The sequence below is a fragment of the Neovison vison genome, chromosome 7 (assembly GCF_020171115.1).
Source record: "Neovison vison isolate M4711 chromosome 7, ASM_NN_V1, whole genome shotgun sequence".
Classification (NCBI taxonomy): Eukaryota; Metazoa; Chordata; class Mammalia; order Carnivora; family Mustelidae; genus Neogale; species Neogale vison.
In genome coordinates this window covers 206550450-206568903 of record NC_058097.1, presented here as the reverse complement: position 1 = coordinate 206568903, position 18454 = coordinate 206550450, and the positions used below count along the sequence as shown (strand labels likewise).

Below are 18454 nucleotides of genomic sequence, written 5' to 3'. Positions count from 1 at the left end.
GTACTTTTAAAAACTTTTAAAAAAAAAGTTTTAAGCATGCTATTATGGTCCCAACTGTCCCCGAGCTGTTTTTTGCCAACTCATTTGCTTTTCACAAAAATCTGGCCACGGATCACTAGACCCCAGACTGAGAGAGACAAAGGTTGACTTTCGAGCCAGAAACACGCAGGCTGGAGTGAGTTTTCAGAAAGCCTCTGGGTCCCGGATCCGAGGAAAGCTGAATCCGCTTCCAGAAGCTCAGCCAGAGGCCGGTTTCGGTGTCTGAGGACCCCCACACCTACCACCACGGGACAAGTTCCCACCTGGGGCTCATAGTCCAGAGGTACCCACTGTAATGACAGCCCCAAAAGCCGAATCAGCTCGGGACTCTATACAATCAGCTTCGAAAGTGGCAGTGGGTTAAAACAAATAAAAAAATAAAAAGCAGCTGTGGGTTCATTTTAATGCCCACCGTAGGGCTCAGACGGCGTCTGGTTTGTCTCTTGGTGAGTGACCGGTGTTGGCCACCCGGAGGCTCACAGGTGGCTCAGCCTGAGCCCTGGCTGGGCTGGCCCAGTCCCAGGCGGTGACATGTCTCTCCCTCTCGTTCTCCCGGGCATCCTGGCTCAGATTACGTGGCCTCCTGGCGGGCGACGGCCGGGGGTGGGGATCAGCTGCCCCAGGCCAGGCCCGGCCTCCTGAGCACAGGCCAGCATGTGTTACACCAGAACCGTGAGTGTGGGCCAGAGCGACACTCCCGAGGAAGCCAGATGAAAAAAAGAATATTCCTGGCCAGACCTGGGAGGAACACCCCAGGAGACAGCCTTCGGCCAAAGAGAAACGGATTCTGAAGATAAGTCACATGCCCGGGCCTAAGAAACACCGGGGAAATTCAACAGAAGGAACATTCCTGAGCCTCAAACTTCACTCTCAGGAGGGGTCAGCGTGAACCAGAGTGCTGCCTGTCCAAGACCCCGTATGCGGCGAGTGCGGAGCGAACGAGCTTCCCCAAGGGTCCCCACTCACCCGTCTCCTCGCCTGGGATCCGCGATGTGTTAAACATTCGCTCCCACTGAGCAGAGCAGAGCGGAACCGTGGATCCCAATAGAAGAATCTACAACAAAAATGCATTTCAAACAAACATTCCTTGAGGGGGGCGGTGGGAGGAAGGGGGAAGGAGCAAAGGAAACACTGATCTGTCTTCCGAGCACACAGTGCCGGACGCGTCTCTTCCAAACTGTGAGGGCAGCAACTTGCTGGGCCGCCGACCTTGACCGCTAAGACCCGCCGGGCACGGCTGGGGCTTGGGGCGCAGGCGGGGCTCTGCCCCCCCCCCCGCACCCCTCCTACCTAGAGGTCACACCTGCTAATGGATCATTTGTCACCTGACGCTTACACCACAGACCTCTTCCAAACCCACACTTCAACCAAAGGGCTACCTAAAGAAAGAAATGTCTTGTTCTCCTTGACTAATTCACCAGCTCAATTGTTTTCTTCCAAAGGTAAACAAGAGCTTCTTCCGGCTGAGATCATGGGGTGACATACAGCAGGAATTTAGAACACACCAGGAGCATTAAATCTCATGGTAATTACGGAGAGTGAAAGAAGCGAGACCAGAGAGAGAGAGCGAGCATACTGCACGGTTTCATTTGCATAAAGCTTTGAACAGTACAAGTGACCCAGAGACAGAAGGCAGAAGCGAACTTTTGGGGGTGACGGATGTGTTCACGCCCTGGACCATGGAGACAATGTCAGGGGTATGTTATATAGAAAGGACAGGACCTATCGAAGGAGGCCTCGGGCATGTGCACGAGGTCAACAAAGCCGTCAAAAAAAGAAGTTTCTAGAGCAGTGAGTTTGCGTACCGGCTTGATCTCCTCCCGGTCCAGCCGTCGTCTGTAGAGCAGGATGGCGTGGATGGCGTTGCCCGCTCTCGCTGCCTGGATCTGGGTCGGCAGGATGTACAGCAAGTCCTGAGAAGGGAAACCCGTGTCGGCACAGAGGACGTCCGTGGGCAAAGCCACGGTCACTTACATACACCCGAGGGCATTTCCGCACTGCTAAAATGTTTCCATCGGTGTGAGATCACCCCCGCTCTGACAGAAAAGAAATTGGAACCGCATTTCCTACACTTGGACAGTTTTGTGCTTTACAAGCAAATAAAAGTGACGAATAGGAAGAAAAAAGACAAAGAACGAGGCTGCCCGGTTATTAAAGCTAGTAAATGCCGGTTACCAGAACCCCAGCTATGAGGCTTCCAACGAGACAACGGGAAGAGCCCTCCCAGGCCATCAATGCCGCGGAAGACAAGAACCTCCTGGCGTCCCAGGGCTGGGGGAGCCACGGCCACCTGTCGCCACGCTCTGTGGAGTGGCGCAGACACAGCCCACATGTCACCGCGGCATCACAACGCAGCGGCCAGCTGTGATGACAGGCGGAGGGACCCCTGATGGCCTCGGGAGTATTTCTGCGGCCCTAATCTCTCGGCAGTGGCTCGGGGCCAATACAAAGGGACAGCCACAGGCAGCTTTCAGGCACGGCAGGCAGGGGCTGGGCCCCGGGCAGAAAGCCTGGGTCAGCGGGAGCCGGGGCAGGAGCTTCCGGGGTGGCCCGCGGGCCCTTGGGGACGCCCGCGACGCCCGCCCAGGGCACTCACCATGGCGTAGTAGTTGCTGTTCACCATCAGCGGCCCCCGTCCTCGCAGGTAGATGTACTCCTCCCACCAGTCGCTCACCTGCGGGGGGACAGAGCACCGGCGAGCTCAGCGGGAGCCCCATGGGCTGGCGGGGCCCCCGGGGTGCAGGACGGCTCGCAAGCGCGAGTGTGTATGGGGGACACGCACCACGGCCCGCGTGGGAGCCTAAGCCCAAGTGCGAGCTCAGCACACCCCCGCAGCCGGCGCCTGATTTAAACGGCACGCGCACCAGCCCGCCTCCAGCCCCGGCTTCTGGCTCCCTCTAGTCACACGGAACACCTCCTCCTGCACCCCACCTCCTACGGCCCACCAAGTGGCTCCTCCCGCCCGCCCCACGTGGGGAGGCCCGGCGGGTTCGTGGCACAAACTGGCGCGCGAACACATCAACAGACGGCGAGCAGGTGCACTTACGTAGTTAGTGGCCCACCAGGATTTTAACTTCAGGTACCACTGCAGTTTGGGCCCAAGGGTGACCGCAAATTCTTCTGCCAGAACCGTCATCCGTTTGAAGTCGGAATCCTTCATCAGAGGCTTCACGGACTCCAGATACTAGGGTTGACACAGAGCACACCCGCCAAGTTCAAACACAGGCCCCTTATCTGTGTCTTAGGAAGAATGTAAACATCTTTACAAGATTTAAAAATCTTCCCCAAGTAGGGATGCCTGGCCGGCTCAGTCGGAGGAACACACAACTCTCGATCTCAGGGTCGTGAGTTCAAGTCCCACGTTGGGAAAGGAGATTAATCAAAAATAATTTTAAAAAAATGTTTTTAAATTTATTTGACACAGAGAGAGACAGCAAGAAAGGGAACACAGCAGGGGGAGTGGGAGAGGGAGAAGCAGGCTTCCCACTGAGCAGGGAGCCTGATGCAGGGGCTCGATCCCAGGACCTGGAATCCTGATCTGAGCCAAAGGCAGCCGCTTAACGACTGAGCCACCCAGGCGCCCCTAAAAATAATTTTTTTTAAAGGTTGATTTATTTATTTTAGAGAGAGAGGATGAGTAATTGGAGGGTTGCATAAAGGGAGAGAGAATCCCAAGCAGGCTCCACGCTCGGGGGCAGCATGATACAGGGCTTGATCTCACGATCCTGAGCCAAAACTGAGAGTCACTCGTTTAACAGACGGAGCCAACCAGGCTCCCCTTAAAAATAAAGTCTAAAAAAAAAGGAACAACTCCACCAAGCTGGTTTTGCAGGTCCTTAAACTAAGTTAACCAGACGGCTTTATATCAGCAACAAAGACACAAACACACTCCTTTGTCCCTTACTGTCCTTCCAGCTCTCCAGACAAGCATCACCAAGATCACGGGAGGGACAAGATCACGGCTCGTCCAGCAAGGACGTCTCACTCGTCTTTACCCATCATTTGGCCGTTAATGAAAGCCCTGTCCCACCTACTCGACAGTGACTCAAGACAGGGCTGGGAAGGTGTGCGGGGCGAGCCTGGGACACCAGAGCAGGAATGAGGAGCCAGAGACAGGGAAGGCCAAGCCCCGGGTCAAGGCCAGGTCTTCAGGGACAGGGCTGGGGGGGGCCTCTGACTTTGACCAGCCCTGCCCTGAAGTCAGAGAGCCCAGGTGGCAGGTCACAGCTAGGGCGGTGGGCTTTTGAGACCATCGTCAACAGCTGCTGCCACGCACACAAGCAATCTAGAAAGTAAGGCCACCGGCTTATCAGGAAATGCATACACAGCCAAGTTTTGTCTGCCATGAACACAGCTTTGGGGTGGCAGGGAGATCTCCAGGACCCCTCCTTGAATGTTTAAAAGTAGCCGCCATTCCTGAAACAGAGCAACTGCTCAGGTTTTCAAGTTGACTCAAAGTGAGACGCACAGGAGTGGGACTGGAAATCACATTCCGAAGCACGTCAAGCTGAGCGCTGGGCTCCGGCAGGCAGAGCGGCAGGTGGCTTGGCCGCCCTCCCGCGGGATGGGGCTCCTGGCCTCTGGGGCCACAGGTGAGCAGACATGAGAGGGACCTTGAAAAGGTCAAGAGGGACGAAATAACAAGGCTGGGTTTCAAAAGCCAAGATATGTCCCACTTAGGTTTTAAAATGGGGCCACAGGACAGGCAGAAACGGCCGCCCTCGCCGGCTGCAGTGGGTACGTGTGTGCTGTGGGGCTCAGCCTGGCGGGTCCTCCCACGCGTGAAGCACAGGCCCCGTCAGACCCCAGGGCCGCAGTTCCAGGCTCACACCCCCAGAACGGCAAGCAGGTCTTGAACAAAAGCATTCGCAACAGCCAGAGACTGGAAACAACTGCGGTGTCCAGCAACAGGTGACTGCATGAATGCGGTGGGTCCGACCGCCCAGTCGGAGATCACTCAGTCGTTAAAAGGCAAGATACACGGACAGACACTACGGCAGAGACACAGCCTCAAAACAATCTAAGAGCCACATGTCGCAGGATTCCACGTACTGGAAACATCCAGGAGAGGCGAACCCCCAGAGACAGAGAGCTGTGGGTGCCGGGGCTGAGGGGGGTGAAGTGGGGCGTGATGCTGACGGGGGTGGGGTTCAGGTGATGGAAAGTTCTAGAACTAGACGGTGGTGGAGATGGCACTATGAGACTGAATTCAGTGCCACACAATGGCACCGTTTAAAGTGGTTAAAACGGTCATATTCGTGTTATATAAGTACACGCCGCAATTTAAAACTAGTCACGTGACATACCAAAGACCGTTGAATCGGATGCTTCCAGGAACTGTATGATACGTGAATTATATTACAATGAAGCAGTGTAAAAAAATTGTGCAGAACTATCAAATGTGATGCTTTTAACCCACTGAGCCACCCAGGTGCCCCTCAAATGTGATGCTTTTAAAAAGAAAAAACAGCTCATGTGTGCCGATACGTCAGAAAGGAAGAGATCTCTGACAACGGCCAGACGAGTCCACTGCTGAGACCTAACAACCGGCCGCCATCGGGTCAGCAACTCTAAACCCCAGACACCTGGTGACTTGGAGGGGGCGTCCCAGGGAGCTCGAGGCCACACCTACCCTGCTCACGGTGTCCTTGACGGCTGGGACCGGCAGGCGTGGCAGCGACGTCTGGAAGCTGTACAACATGGGTTTTCGGCCCGAAAAGATCTTGACCATACTCTTAAAAAAAAAAAGCACTTTTGAAAACGAGAGACCATGTTAAAGACGTAGAGCCCGTTCTCGACCTGCTGACTCTTTCCCAATTATTTGTGCTTCGCATCTCCCTCTCCAGTCCGTTTTCCACCCCGTACCTCACAGGCCTTTGCCAACAACCAGGTGACCCCACCCAAAACCACCCCAAGGCTGGCGGAGGCTTTGAGATGCCCTGGCCAGGGTGGGCCCCCGGAGGTTGCCGGCTGACTGCGCTCCCGCACTCGGGCCAAGATCCCCCCCACACCTCTGCGAGGCTCCGGGTTTGAGGACCAGCTCCAAGTCCTGGCCAGGGGGCAGCGTGGGGGCCGAGCTGGGAGGCTGCACCTCAAGCCAACCCCAGGAGCAGTAGCCGTGGGGCCCGTCCCGCCTAGGGGACAGTGCACATGTGCCTACTCTCGGCCCTTGCTTTCACCCCGAAGGATGGAGCCTTGGAGCTAACCACGGGTCGTCTCTTGCTGACCAGACCTCCGGGAAATTCCCCGGGCTCGCAGGGGGCGGTGGGGACTCAGCCAGGAATATGCCCTCCAGGGAACATGTTAGCACCTTCTGTAGAAGGGGTCTGGGAGCCCCCGCAGACCCCCCTGGGGACTGATTCTGCTTCTCGGGAAACCACCCGTCTGACACCCGGACGAGCACGGGGAGTCTGCGAAGCCCACGGGTACGTGTGGGCCCCAGGCGTGCGGGTGCCTCTCACAAGCAGCCCCCAGGAGTGGTGGTCAGCCCGGAGGAGGAGTGGTCACCGGGGGACAGTGGGACAAGCCTCCACGCACACGGCAACCAAGGGACCCTGAGGCGAGCTCGCAGAACAGCGAGGGACACCACGGAAGCCCCGCCTTGGGGCCAGCCAGAAAAGCTGCGGCGGGGGCGGGCACCACCCTCCTTCGATGGAGAACCTGGACGGCAAACCCAGCAGGCTCCCATATGCCGCATTCAAAACTCCCCAGCGCCATGGAAGGAAAACACTCCTCGGCCTGCAGTCACGGTGACTCAACCCCCACCCCCGCAGCTCTCAGGTCAACCAATCCCGTGTGGAAGGGGAGAGAAGTCCCTGAGGATCCCCCTTTCAAAGTATAAGCCACCTGCCTACGAGCCAGTGCTGAGTGAGAGGATCCAGACCTGGAAGGGCAAATACGGTGGCAAGGGGGTTGGCGGCTCTCGGGGGCCCGGGGCTGCTCTGGCGCACTTAAGCCTCCGCTAAGACGGCACATCTGACTTACGAGCTCTCACCACAAAGGAAAGGCGGGGGGGACACGAGGAAGCTGGGGGGGCGGGCAGAGCAAAGTGTGCAGCGCTGATAATGGCCGTGGCTCCCCATGTGCGTACTGACCCCCAGGCCCAACCAGCCCTGCACGCCGCTACCAGCTGGGCGGCCTGGCGTGCACCAGGCGTACCCCAAAAAAGCACTAAGAAACCATCCACAGCAGCTGGGTGCCATGAGCACAGAGGGGATCCCTTACCATCCAGATCTTGGTGGCCCGGCTCATCTTGCCGTGCTGGGCGAACATCCAGCCGTGGTAGGACAGCAGCACCTTGAGGGAGTAGCGCATGGTGACGATGAGGGCCACCCACAGGCCCGTGCCGAAGAGGAGGCCGCTGACCACGTGCTTCGTCTGGCTGGACATGCAGCTGCTGGGGAGACGACACGAGCCGAGCACACGTTAGCGGGGCCACCGCACGCCACCAGCCAGAGCGGCCTTCCCTCCACACGAGGGGGACCGAGGGCCCCGAGTCCAAGACAGGACGCCACAACCCCTGAGTGCCAACCCGGCTCTCAAAGGCTCAGGCACTGCTCTCCCGTCGTTGGGACAAACCAAGCCTCCTGCATCCTTGGGGGGAACCTCCCCGCAACTTCCTCCGGCGTCTGGGGATGGGGACAGGGGACGTGTGAGGTGGTGGGCTGTCCACGGTGAAACCCACAGCGAAACCCACGGCCCGGGTCCACCGGCACGGCCCGGGTCCACCAGCACACTGCCTTAGCCGGGTGTCCACCGCACCTCTGGGCCGTTCCCTTCCTGCCCCTCTCCTTCCTCCAGCATCACTTCGGATATGGCCAGGACTCGCAGATGCTCCGGTCACTGGGGAAAACCGGTGCGGCTGCTTCTACCAAAAGAGCCTGATTTGGATCCAGGTGGGAAAGAAACTGATGCTACAAAATGACCATTTATTTTTTTAAAAGATTTTATTGATTTGGGGTGCCTGGATGGCTCAGTGGATTAAAGCCTCTGCCTTCGGCTCAGGTCATGATCCCGGGGTCCTGGGATCAAGCCCCACATCGGGCTCTCTGCTCGGCAGGGAGCCTGCTTCCCCCTCTCTCTCTGCCTGCCTCTATGCCTACTTGTGATCTTTGCCTGTCAAATAAATAATAAATAAAATCTTTAAAAAAAAAAAAAAAGATTTTAGGGACGCCTGGGTGGCTCAGTTGGTTGGGCGACTGCCTTCGGCTCGGGTCGTGATCCCGGAGTCCTGGGATCGAGTCCCGCATCGGGCTCCCAGCTCCATGCGGAGTCTGCTTCTCCTTCTGACCTTCTCCTCGCTCATGTTCTCTCTCACTGTCTCTCTCTCAAATAAATAAATAAAATCTTTAAAAAAAAAAAAGAGTTGCATGCTCTACTGATTGAAAAAAAAAGATTTTATTGATTTATTGAGAGAGAGAGCGTGAGCAGGGGTTGGGGGAGAGGGAGAGAGAGAGAGAATCTCAAGCAGACCCCCCCTGCTCAACGCAGAGCCCCATTTGAGGCTCAATCCCAGGACCCTGAGATCACGACCTGAGCTGAAATCGAGAGTCGGACACCAACTGCAAAACAGTCACGTAAGTAATAAACTTCAAGCGAGACAATTCTTCACTTGCTAAGGAAAGAGACACGCCGTATGGGAAAGACGGGACCGTACAAAAGCTCTGTGGTCTTGTTTTTCGTTCCAGTTGTTTTAGAAACCACAAGCTAGTTTTAAAATAAAAGGGATTTAAACACCAAATGTTGGCAAGGACACAGAAAATAGGGAACCTTCGGGTACCGCTGGGGCAGCCGCCGTGGAGTACAAGATAGAGCTTCCTCAAAAAAACTAAAAACAGAACTGCCCTAAGATCCAGCAACTCTACTTCTGAGTATTTATCGGAAATCAGTCTCTTTTTTTTTTTTTTTTTTGGAAGATTTATTTGTTTATTTATTTGACAGAGAGAGATCACAAGTAGGCAGAGAGGCAGGCAGGATTCAGGGGAAGCAGGTTCCCTGCTGAGCAGAGAGCCCAATGTGGGGCTGGACCCCAGGACCCTGAGGTCATGACCTGAGCTGAAAGCAGAGGCTTTACCCCACTGAGCCACCCAGGTGCCCCAGGAAATCAGTCTCTTGAAAACACACCCGCATCCCCAAGTCCACCTGGCAACATCCACAACAGCTGAGACACGAAAACCTCCTACGTGCCCACTGACGGGCACACAGACAAAAGGGCATTACACCAAGCGAAGTAAGTCCAACGGAGAGAGACGGATCCTGTAGGATCTCACTTAGATATCGAATCTGAAACAAAAATCTAAATTCCTAGATCCAGAGAGTGGGGGATGGGCAAAACGGGGGCAGGTGGTCCAAAGGCACAAACTTCCAGGCCCGCCCGGCTGGCTCCGTTAGGAGTGTGCCCGACACTTGATCTCAGGGCTGTGAGTTCAAGCCCCATGGTGATTACTGAAAACATAAAACCTTGAGAAAAATAAAAGGGTATAAACTTCCCATTATAAGACCAAAAAAAAAAAAAAAAGATTTAGGGATCATGCTAACTATAGTTAGCAATAACATAATGCATATTTAAAACTGCTAGGAGAGGGGCGCCTGGGTGGCTCAGTGGGTTAAGCCGCTGCCTTCAGCTCGGGTCATGATCTCAGAGTCCTGGGATCCAGCCCCACATCGGGCTCTCTGCTCAGCAGGGAGCCTGCTTCCTCCTCTCTCTCTGCCTGCCTCTGCCTGCTTGTGATCTCTGTCTGTCAAATAAATAAATAAAATCTTTAAAAAAAAATAAAAAAATAAAACTGCTAGGAGAGGAGATCCTAAAAGTTCTCATCACAAGAAAAATAAATCTGTATGTACATGTGGTGACGTCACTTAATTACTTGTGGTAATCAGTGTGAGCTCCGTACATCTACCAGATTATTATGTTATATGCCTAAAACTAATATAATATGGTATGTCAATTACAGCTCGTTTTTAAAAATTATTTTGGCGTGCTTCAAATTATGAAAACGACCAACAGACGTAACCTAGAGATAACTCCCATATTTAAAAACCACCAAGTTAATACCTTCCGATAGTTAAGTAACACTGAAACAAATGGTCTTCAAAGTAAAATACTTTTGCTCCAGAACTTACTTGTCAAATCCCGTGTTGTGACTTTTTTGGTAATAGACACATGGGCACATCAATGAACAGTATTAGCAAAAAAAAAAAAAAAAAAAAGAAAGAAAAGAAAAAGCTAAAGAACACGTTCCTTCTGAGGCTGCAGAGCCTGGACGGACGCAGAGCAAACCCAGCCAAGTACGTCTGCATTCGTGAAAACAGCCACCTGGGGCGGTCGGCAGGTGCTCTCCAGAGAGACGGTTCCAGAATGACCCTTGAGCCTGGGAAGACGCTGACCCCTAACCTGGTCTTTCTAAATTTGGGCCAGGCATGGCCCAGTTCACCGCAGTTGGTTTAGACAAAGAAACAAATAGTATAAAGACCCAGATTATAAAGGGCTTTAAATAGCCAATACTTCTAAGCATAATCCAGGGCTAAGAGCCCACGGTGAAGAGTAAATTAAAACTGTGTTAGATGCACCAGAGTCTGAAAAGCACGACCCAATGCACGGCCACCCAGCTGTCTGCGGGGGTCACAAGGACAGCAGGAGCAAGGTTTCCCCGGAGTGTCAGGGTCCCTGCCTCGGCCTCCCTGGCCTCCAGGCAGAGCAGGGAATCTGGCAGGGGTCCAGCCCAGACACGCTTCCCCTGCAATGATGGAATTTTTATTCAAGGCCTTGCAGACGCTTATAAAGGCACAAGCCAGTGCTCTCGAGGCAGCATGGAGGTCACGAGCGACTCAGTCGGATGGGAAATTCTCAGGAGCGCAGGGGTTCCCACTGGGGTTCTGAGCCACTCTGACAGGGAGCGAAGGGGCTGAGGTCCCCCCAGAGCAGTCAGTTCTCAGGGTCACAGACGCCAGTGCAAAGAGCTGATCATGTCCAGGACCAGCTCCTAGAGCAGAAATTCCTTTTGAGGATTCCCCAGCCAGGCAAGGTGCTCTGACCACAACCGTGGGTCCTGACACGACATTCCAGAGCAGTCAGGACCAAGGCCATCTTCGGAGAGAGGGCCAGGAGGGATCCCAAACTCCCTGAGGGCCTTATACACAGAAGAAAGCCTACAGGAGAACAGCCAAGCAAGCTTCAAATGGAATCAGCACAGTAACGGTCCTTATAATTTGAAAAGACATAAAAATACCAGCAACAAAAATCGCTAACTTCCTAGACAATTGGAGATTTGAAAAGAGTACTTACGTCGTGTCCAGGGTCCGATTGATTTTTGCAATTATCCCCAGCGAGGGGTCGACCTTGACATACATGGTTGACATCACCCCCACCACCACGATAAGCCAGCTGGAGGGGCTCGCCGGGTACACACCAGTGATGATGCCATTCTAGAAACAGAACACGGACCGTGAGTACTGTCCCACCCACGAAGTCCTTGGGCCCTGGTGATGGGGGCAGTGGCATGACGGCAGTGGCTGGGAGGCCTTTGTAGCTCACGATGGCTAAGTGACCACTGTAGAAGCCCCCGCAGCCTCCAGCCCCTTCTCTTCCTCTACTTCTGAGCCAAATCCCTCCCTGAAGCAGATATCCTGAGAGTGACCCCAGGACATTTGAATCACCCGAGGCATGAGTTTAACATTGATTCCTGAGCTCCACCCAGACTAATTCATGACACCTTTGAGTTAAGGATGTCACTAAGTCAACCATGAAGTCCTCTCCCCAGTCGGCTACACCCAAAACCACCCCTCCTGCCACTCCTGAATCAAGAGGCTTCTCAATCCCCAAGTATTTTGAGGAGACCTCTCTCCACATTAAGAATTTGCTGTATGGGGGCGCTTGGATGCCTCAGTGGGTTAAGCTTCTGCCTTTGGCTCAGGTCATGATCTCAGGGTCCTGGGATCGAGCCCCGCATCAGGCTCTCTGCTCAGCGGGAAGCCTGCTTCGCCCCCCCCCCGCCTCCTGCTCTGCCTACTTTTGATCTCTCTCTGTCAAGTAAATAAATAAAATCTTTAAAAAAAGAAAAAAAAAAGAATTTGCTGTATGATCCCTCAGCCAAACCCCCCTACTTCCCAACCCTAAAAACCACAAAGGAGTGGCAGGAACAGAAGGCAGATATGAAACAAAATTCTGGAACCCAGGTGAGCCTTGGGGCTCCTTATTCTCTTTATTTCTGTGTTTTAAAACCTCTAATTAAAAAAAAAATTCCTTTCTTAAAAAAGATTTTTATTTATTTGAGAGAGAAAATGAGCATGAGAAGGGGTAGGGTCAGAGGCAGAAGCAGGGATGCTGAGCAGGGAACCCAATGAGGGACTCGATCCTAGGACTCCAGGACCATGATCTGAGCCAAAGGCAGTCGCTTAAATGACCAAGCCACCCAGGCACCCCCCAAAAATATATCTTACTAAAGCCATCTTAATAAGCAATCAATTTGGACGCCTGGGTGGCTCAGTTGGTTGGGCAACTGCCTTCAGCTCAGGTCATGATCCTGGAGTCCCGGGATCGAGTCCCACATCAGGCTCCCAGCTCCATGGGGAGTCTGCTTCTCCCTCTGACCTCCCCTCTCATGCTCTTTCACTCTGTCTCTCTCTCAAATAAATAATTAAAAAAAAAATAAGCAATCAATTTGACTAAGACAATGGATTTTAAAACTCTCAAAGCTTATTTGAATTCTTTTAGGAGCTACGGGGACCTTCACATGTCATTTCCCTGGATTTCCTATTGTCTAGAAGTGTAATAAAAACATCTTCTAGGGCGCCTGGGTGGCTCAGTGGGTTAAGCCGCTGCCTTCGGCTCAGGTCATGATCTCAGAGTCCTGGGATCGAGTCCCGCATCGGGCTCTCTGCTCAGCAGGGAGCCTGCTTCCCCCTCTCTCTCTCTGCCTGCCTCTCTGCCTACTTGTGATTTCTCTCTGTCAAATAAATAAATAAAATCTTTAAAAAAAAAAAAAAAACATCTTCTAAAAAGTCGGAGTTCTCCTGGTGTTCTCTGATAGACACACACACCTACTCTGTGACGTTACATTAAAGTGGAGGCAGGAAGGGCCCAGATAAAAGGTCTCCCGCTCACCCCAGCCTCCCCCTGCAGCCGCTCTAAGCTATGAGCCACGCGGTGCTCTGTAACCACTCGGTCAGGCGTGGCTGTGAACTGTTTATCTTCTCTCTTCCAGCCTACTGCTCTTGCCCCCTCAGCCTACCAACGAATTTTTTTCTTTTTAAAGGAAAGTTGCTGAGTGTAGATTTAAAAAAAAAAAATTTTTTTTAAGATTTTATTTATTTGATAGAGATAGAGACAACGTCTTTAAATGAACATTTCCAGTGGCTTACAGGGACTGACGCCACAGCTCTGCACCCAAGTCTCCCTTTTCCGGGATAGGAGGGTAAAAAGGATTTGCTCTGGGCAAGGTCAGGTGGCAATGCGGGCTTCCTCCTGTAGGTGGCGACTCCTCCACCGCAGGGGCCGCTGTGGGGGCCACCAGCTGCGAGGGCAGCGCCTGTCCAGCCGGGCCGGTTGCCCAGGGCCTGTCCCCCTTCTCTGACTCACTGTTCCCACCTATTCTGGCTCCTCCTCGTAGCCACGAGGAAACTGGAGAACAATTGCAGTTTGCCGTTTTCCTCATTCCCCAGGCAGGTAACGCTGAACTCTCTCCCCCACTGAATTCCTTCTAAACGCGCCTCTTACTCCTCCTGCGATTTTCGAAGTCAATTCAACAACGAACAAGTGAAAAAACGAGACTCGTGCTTGATTAAAAACTGTGAAAACCTTTCCAGTCTTTCAGGGAAACAGAACTGAGAACAGGGAAGTTGCCTCTGTTCGGATGGACGCTGGGATTTCGCCATCCGGCCGTGTTATCAGCGAGGCACCTGTTAGATAAGGCCCCGCCTTCCCCCGGCTGGGAGACCGTCCTCTTTCTAGAAGGTGTTAAGAGTTCTGGACTCAGAGACATGGGTTCTAGTCCTTCCTGCGCTTCTCTGAGCAGGTCACTCGCCCTCTCTGCTCCCTCACTCACCCCCAGAGCGTGCCGAAGCCCCGGCCCGCCTTACAGCACTTCTTCCAGAACTCGGGCCGCGGGCGTGTAAGCGGAAGCGTGTCCTAAGCGCCCTGGGAGTATGGACCGCCGGACCGGCTCTCCGAAACCCGCCCACCGCGCCAGCGCCTGCCCCCGTGAGCCCCGCACAGACTGAGACAAGGGCTGGCCCACCTTGAACCTGATGAACTTCTTCTTCCAGGAATGCAGTCCGGACAGATAGATCTGCTTGAGGGCTTCGTGGCTCAGCCGCAGGTCGATCCCGTCCGGGGTGACCGTGAACTGGAAGGCCACGGCTTGGTGGGCTTCTGCCATCTTCGGCAACGTCCTAGGAGGAGGTGGGGGGGAGAGTGTGACGGGGCCGGCACATGACGGGACACTAGGAAACCCGTCGCCCGGACCTGGGGTTCGTCCCGCGTGACGTCCTTCCCGGCCGTTTCCCAAACTTAATGTTCCACTCACAGACCCAGGTCCGGTACGATGGGCCCCGCCGCCCCCTCCCCGTCCCGTCCAGCGCTACACAGCCCCCTGTCGCCTCTGCTGGGAGTCCAGGAGTGGAACCCCCCATGGCCACCACAGGGCTCCAGGCCCCAGGCCCACGCAAACCCCCATCCCCGGCCCCAGCCGTCCTACCGAACCATCCGTCCAGGCCAGCAGCCCTGGCCACACCCAGCCGACGCTGGAAGCTGGTGGCCATTTCATCGCCTGCCAATCTCATCCCCACCCACCAGCCATCTGGAGGCTGGTGCAGAACAAACCCAGAGGGTCCCCAGATGAGTCCACGATGGCCCTGAACCCCTTATCTCCAGGCAGGAGCACAGGACTCTGGGGTGCGTGTGGGGCTCTCTGGAAACCATCTCAGGCACCACAAGACTCCATGGAAAGGAGAGGCATGGAATCCTCGGGAATAGGTGTTTAAGGGTGTCTACGGATGGAGCCAAGTCCCCTTCCTCCTCCTCCTCCTCCTCCTCCTCCTCAGAGGCTGTGACTGACTTGGGTCAACAACCCATAGGGTGGAACCTTAACTAGGGGGGCATTAACCCCCTGCAAGCAGGCCCGCTTGGGCTTCCTGTCCCGCCCCAACGACTAGAACCGTTTCCTTTCAACAGCTTCACAGCCGGGTCTTCTTCCTTGGGGACTCCCGAACACCTCATGGCCTCCCTCCCGCGAAGCCGGCGCCTCTGCCACCTTCTGGAGCCGTGGGACCGAGCCGTCTCTTCCTAAACTGTGCCGGAGCCACCCGCCATTCCAAGGAAGCGAGCAGAGCGGGTGGAAGCTTCCAAGAACCATAACAAAAGTCCACCATCGTGTGTGTGTTTTCTTTTTTTTTAAGATTTTATTTATTTATTTGACAGAGAGAGTTCACAAGTAGGCAGAGAGGCAGGCAGAGAGAGAGGAGGAAGCAAGCTCCCCGCTGAGCAGAGAGCCCGATGCGGGACTCGATCCCAGGACCCTGAGATCATGACCTGAGCCGAAGGCAGCGGCTTAACCCACTGAGCCACCCAGGCGCCCCAATGTGTGTGTGTTTTCTTATCTCCAGCTATGCCTCCCGTTCCCACCTGCCGACGCCTGCTGGGGCCCGGGCGGAGGACCCCCACACACCAGCAGGGGCCCCGCGGTCAGACACGCCCAGTAAAAAAGCCAAACCTGCTTCGCTTCGGCCGATTGGAACAAACGCCCCATCAGAGGCCCCGAGGGGCACACACAGCCTACATTCATGGGCTCCTACCGCAAGCGAAAGCTCAGAGGCAGCCAGGGGAGGCTGCTGGGTTTTACACCAAAGGTAAAGGAGAAACGTCCAAGGGCTTTAAGTTACTATTTCTGCTCTCGTGAAGTCCCCTCTGGGGGCGCCCGGGGGGCTCCGTCGGTGAAGCATCCCGCTCTTGGTGGCGGGGTTGTGAGATCAGACTCCATGCCGGCTCCGTGCTCGGCGGGGAGTCTGCCTGGATTCTCTCTCGCGTGCTTTCCCTCCGCCCCTCCTGCCCCTGCTCGCTCACTCTCTCTCTCTCACGTAGATAAATCTTTAAGAAGAGAAGAGCTCTCTGGCTACAGCACGGCTGGTGGCAGGGCAGGGAAGCAAGACAGTAAGAAGCAGAGGCTTCGGTCCTCCAGGAGACGGTGGCCCAGAGTGACATGAGTGGGGACATGAGGAGGACAAGCCACCCCAGACAGGCTTTATTTAGCAGCACCCTGGGGCTTCTGGCTCGAACTGTCCGCTCAGGGGAGCCCCTTCCCCGCCACAGGAGAGTCGCTGCATGGGGGTAGCAAGGGAGAGGTGCCGTGTGGACCCACCACATCTGACGTCGTTGGGGGCAGAAGGAGAGGCTGGGGTGGGCAGCCCTGGGCAGCGTCCGCACACAAACCTAGGAATCCACTTCGACTATTACGAAGGGAAGGAGCAAGTCAGCCAAACCGCAATCCGCTGAGAATAACCTCAGCTGAACGGGACCTGCAGTGTGTCCCCCGGTGACCCAGGTGTGACTCCGCAGATGCGGGGCCCGTCGCTGTAGCCCGGCCAGCGTCGCGGAAACGGATCCTGAGCCTGAAAGCAGGGAGACCTCCAAGCAAATGCCTCCTGCGGAGAGCTCAGGATGTGGAAGAGGGCACCCCAACAGCTCTGAATCCTTTTCTCGAAAAACTACCCAAGTGGCTCGAGGATCCTGCCGGAGCCTCCAGGTCCACCCTGGACCCCTCTCCACGTGCCGCAGGAGCTGGGCATCACAGGGATGATTCTGCCGAGCAGGAAGCTGAGCAAAGTTACAGACTGGCCACCCTTTTGATGGTCTGTAAGATCTTGCAAGGGCTTTATATGGACACGAGAGATTATTTTTTTTTTTTAAAGATTTATTTATTTGTCAGAGAGAGAGAGGGAGAGAGAGCAAGCACAGGCAGACAGAATGGCAGGCAGAGACAGAGGGAGAAGCAGGCTCCCCGCCGAGCAAGAATCCCAATGTGGGACTCGATCCCAGAATGCTGGGATCATGACCTGAGCGGAAGGCAGCCGCTTAACCAACTGAGCCACCCAGGCGTCCCAGACACGAGAGATTATTAACAGCAGGAGAGAGAACTTAAACAGAGCGTCTGCAGCGATTTGATCCGAAGGCACGGGTCCAGAGCTCGCTCACGGATCTACGCTCTGCTGGGGACCGTGGGTGGGCGGAGGATGTGTAGTCTCCCTTCCGGGAGTCAGTGGCCTTATCAGAACCCTGACTTTACTAAGGATTTGCTCGTTTGGATTGGTTCACAGTAAAAACCAAAGATAAGAGGCCTAAATGGACAATCTTCCTCTAGTTCTGCAGTAGGCAAGCCACTGCCCTGCATCGGCCTTCCGCTTCGAGCCATCGCAGTCACTAGTGAACCGCCTGACAAAGGTTTGAAAAACTCCCCCTGCAAATCTAGCAGAGGGAAAATCCCACCCCCTTTCCCAGCATCCACAGCCCACGTTTAAAAACATTAGCGGTTACAGGGGCACCTGGATGGCTCAGCCGGTTAAGCATCTGACTCTGATCTCAGCGGGGGTCTTGATCTCAGGGTCACGCCTTCACGCCCCACCCCAGGCTCCCTCTGGGCATGGAGCCTACTTAAGAAAAAAAAAAGAAACAATCTATGCTTCTGATGCGCCCTCCTGTAGCCGTAGGAGAAATGCAAATCAAAGCCAAGGCCAAATGCCACCACTAGCCCACCAGGACGGCCAGAACCCATGAGACTGAGAGTAACAGGTGCTGGCGAGGCCGCGGAGAACCCGGAACCCCCACACACCATGGGTGGGGATGTGCGATGGGCCGGCCATGGTCTGGCAGTTTCTCAAAAGTTTCTGTTAGCACACAGCCCCACGCTTCCACTCCCAGCTGCCCAACACGTGTCCGCTCAAAATCCCGCATGTGGAGGTCCATGAGATGCCATGACACACAATAGCCAAAACACAAAGACAGCCAAAACGTCCTTCCCCTGACGAACAGCCGATAAAACGTAACAATCCACCGGACAGAGCAACAGAGTGTTCTTTGACTGTAACTAAGGAACGAAGCATGTCACAGGCGACTAGAGCCTCGAGAACCTTCTAGTACGGACAGGCCACCTGCTGCATGCGTCCATGTACGCGGAGTGTCCAGAACAGGGGGCTGGGGCCCACGGGGCGTGGGGGGGGGCGGGCACCGCGAGGGGCAGATGGCTGAGGGGAGGGATGGCTTCTTTCTGGGGTGATGAAAATGTTCAAAAGAAACCCGACCACGGTGCTGGGTGCCCGTCTGGGAACAGACTCACGACCTCGCATGCGTGCACTTAAGATGGGCATCGGACGGCCCGGTAAGTCGCATCGCCATAAGAGCTGTTACTAAAAAAGAAGGCCGCCTTGA

At 54.8% G+C, this 18454-nt stretch overlaps 1 protein-coding gene across 3 annotated transcripts in view; it reads right to left on the bottom strand.

The window, feature by feature from the left end:
* Window positions 1-18454, bottom strand: part of CPT1A (carnitine palmitoyltransferase 1A) — a 51708-nt gene that overhangs the window by 21498 nt on the left and 11756 nt on the right. For 2 of the 3 annotated variants that reach the window (XM_044260028.1, XM_044260029.1), the window contains 8 exons: window positions 14274-14427; window positions 11324-11463; window positions 7264-7435; window positions 5672-5773; window positions 3086-3223; window positions 2636-2713; window positions 1845-1952; window positions 1006-1093 (listed from right to left, as the gene is read on the bottom strand). In XM_044260028.1, the coding sequence (XP_044115963.1) occupies window positions 1006-1093; window positions 1845-1952; window positions 2636-2713; window positions 3086-3223; window positions 5672-5773; window positions 7264-7435; window positions 11324-11463; window positions 14274-14414 (967 nt within the window). In that variant the 5' untranslated portion in view covers window positions 14415-14427. The remainder of the gene's footprint in view (window positions 1-1005; window positions 1094-1844; window positions 1953-2635; window positions 2714-3085; window positions 3224-5671; window positions 5774-7263; window positions 7436-11323; window positions 11464-14273; window positions 14428-18454) is intronic. The other variant, XM_044260030.1, reaches the window with a different exon arrangement.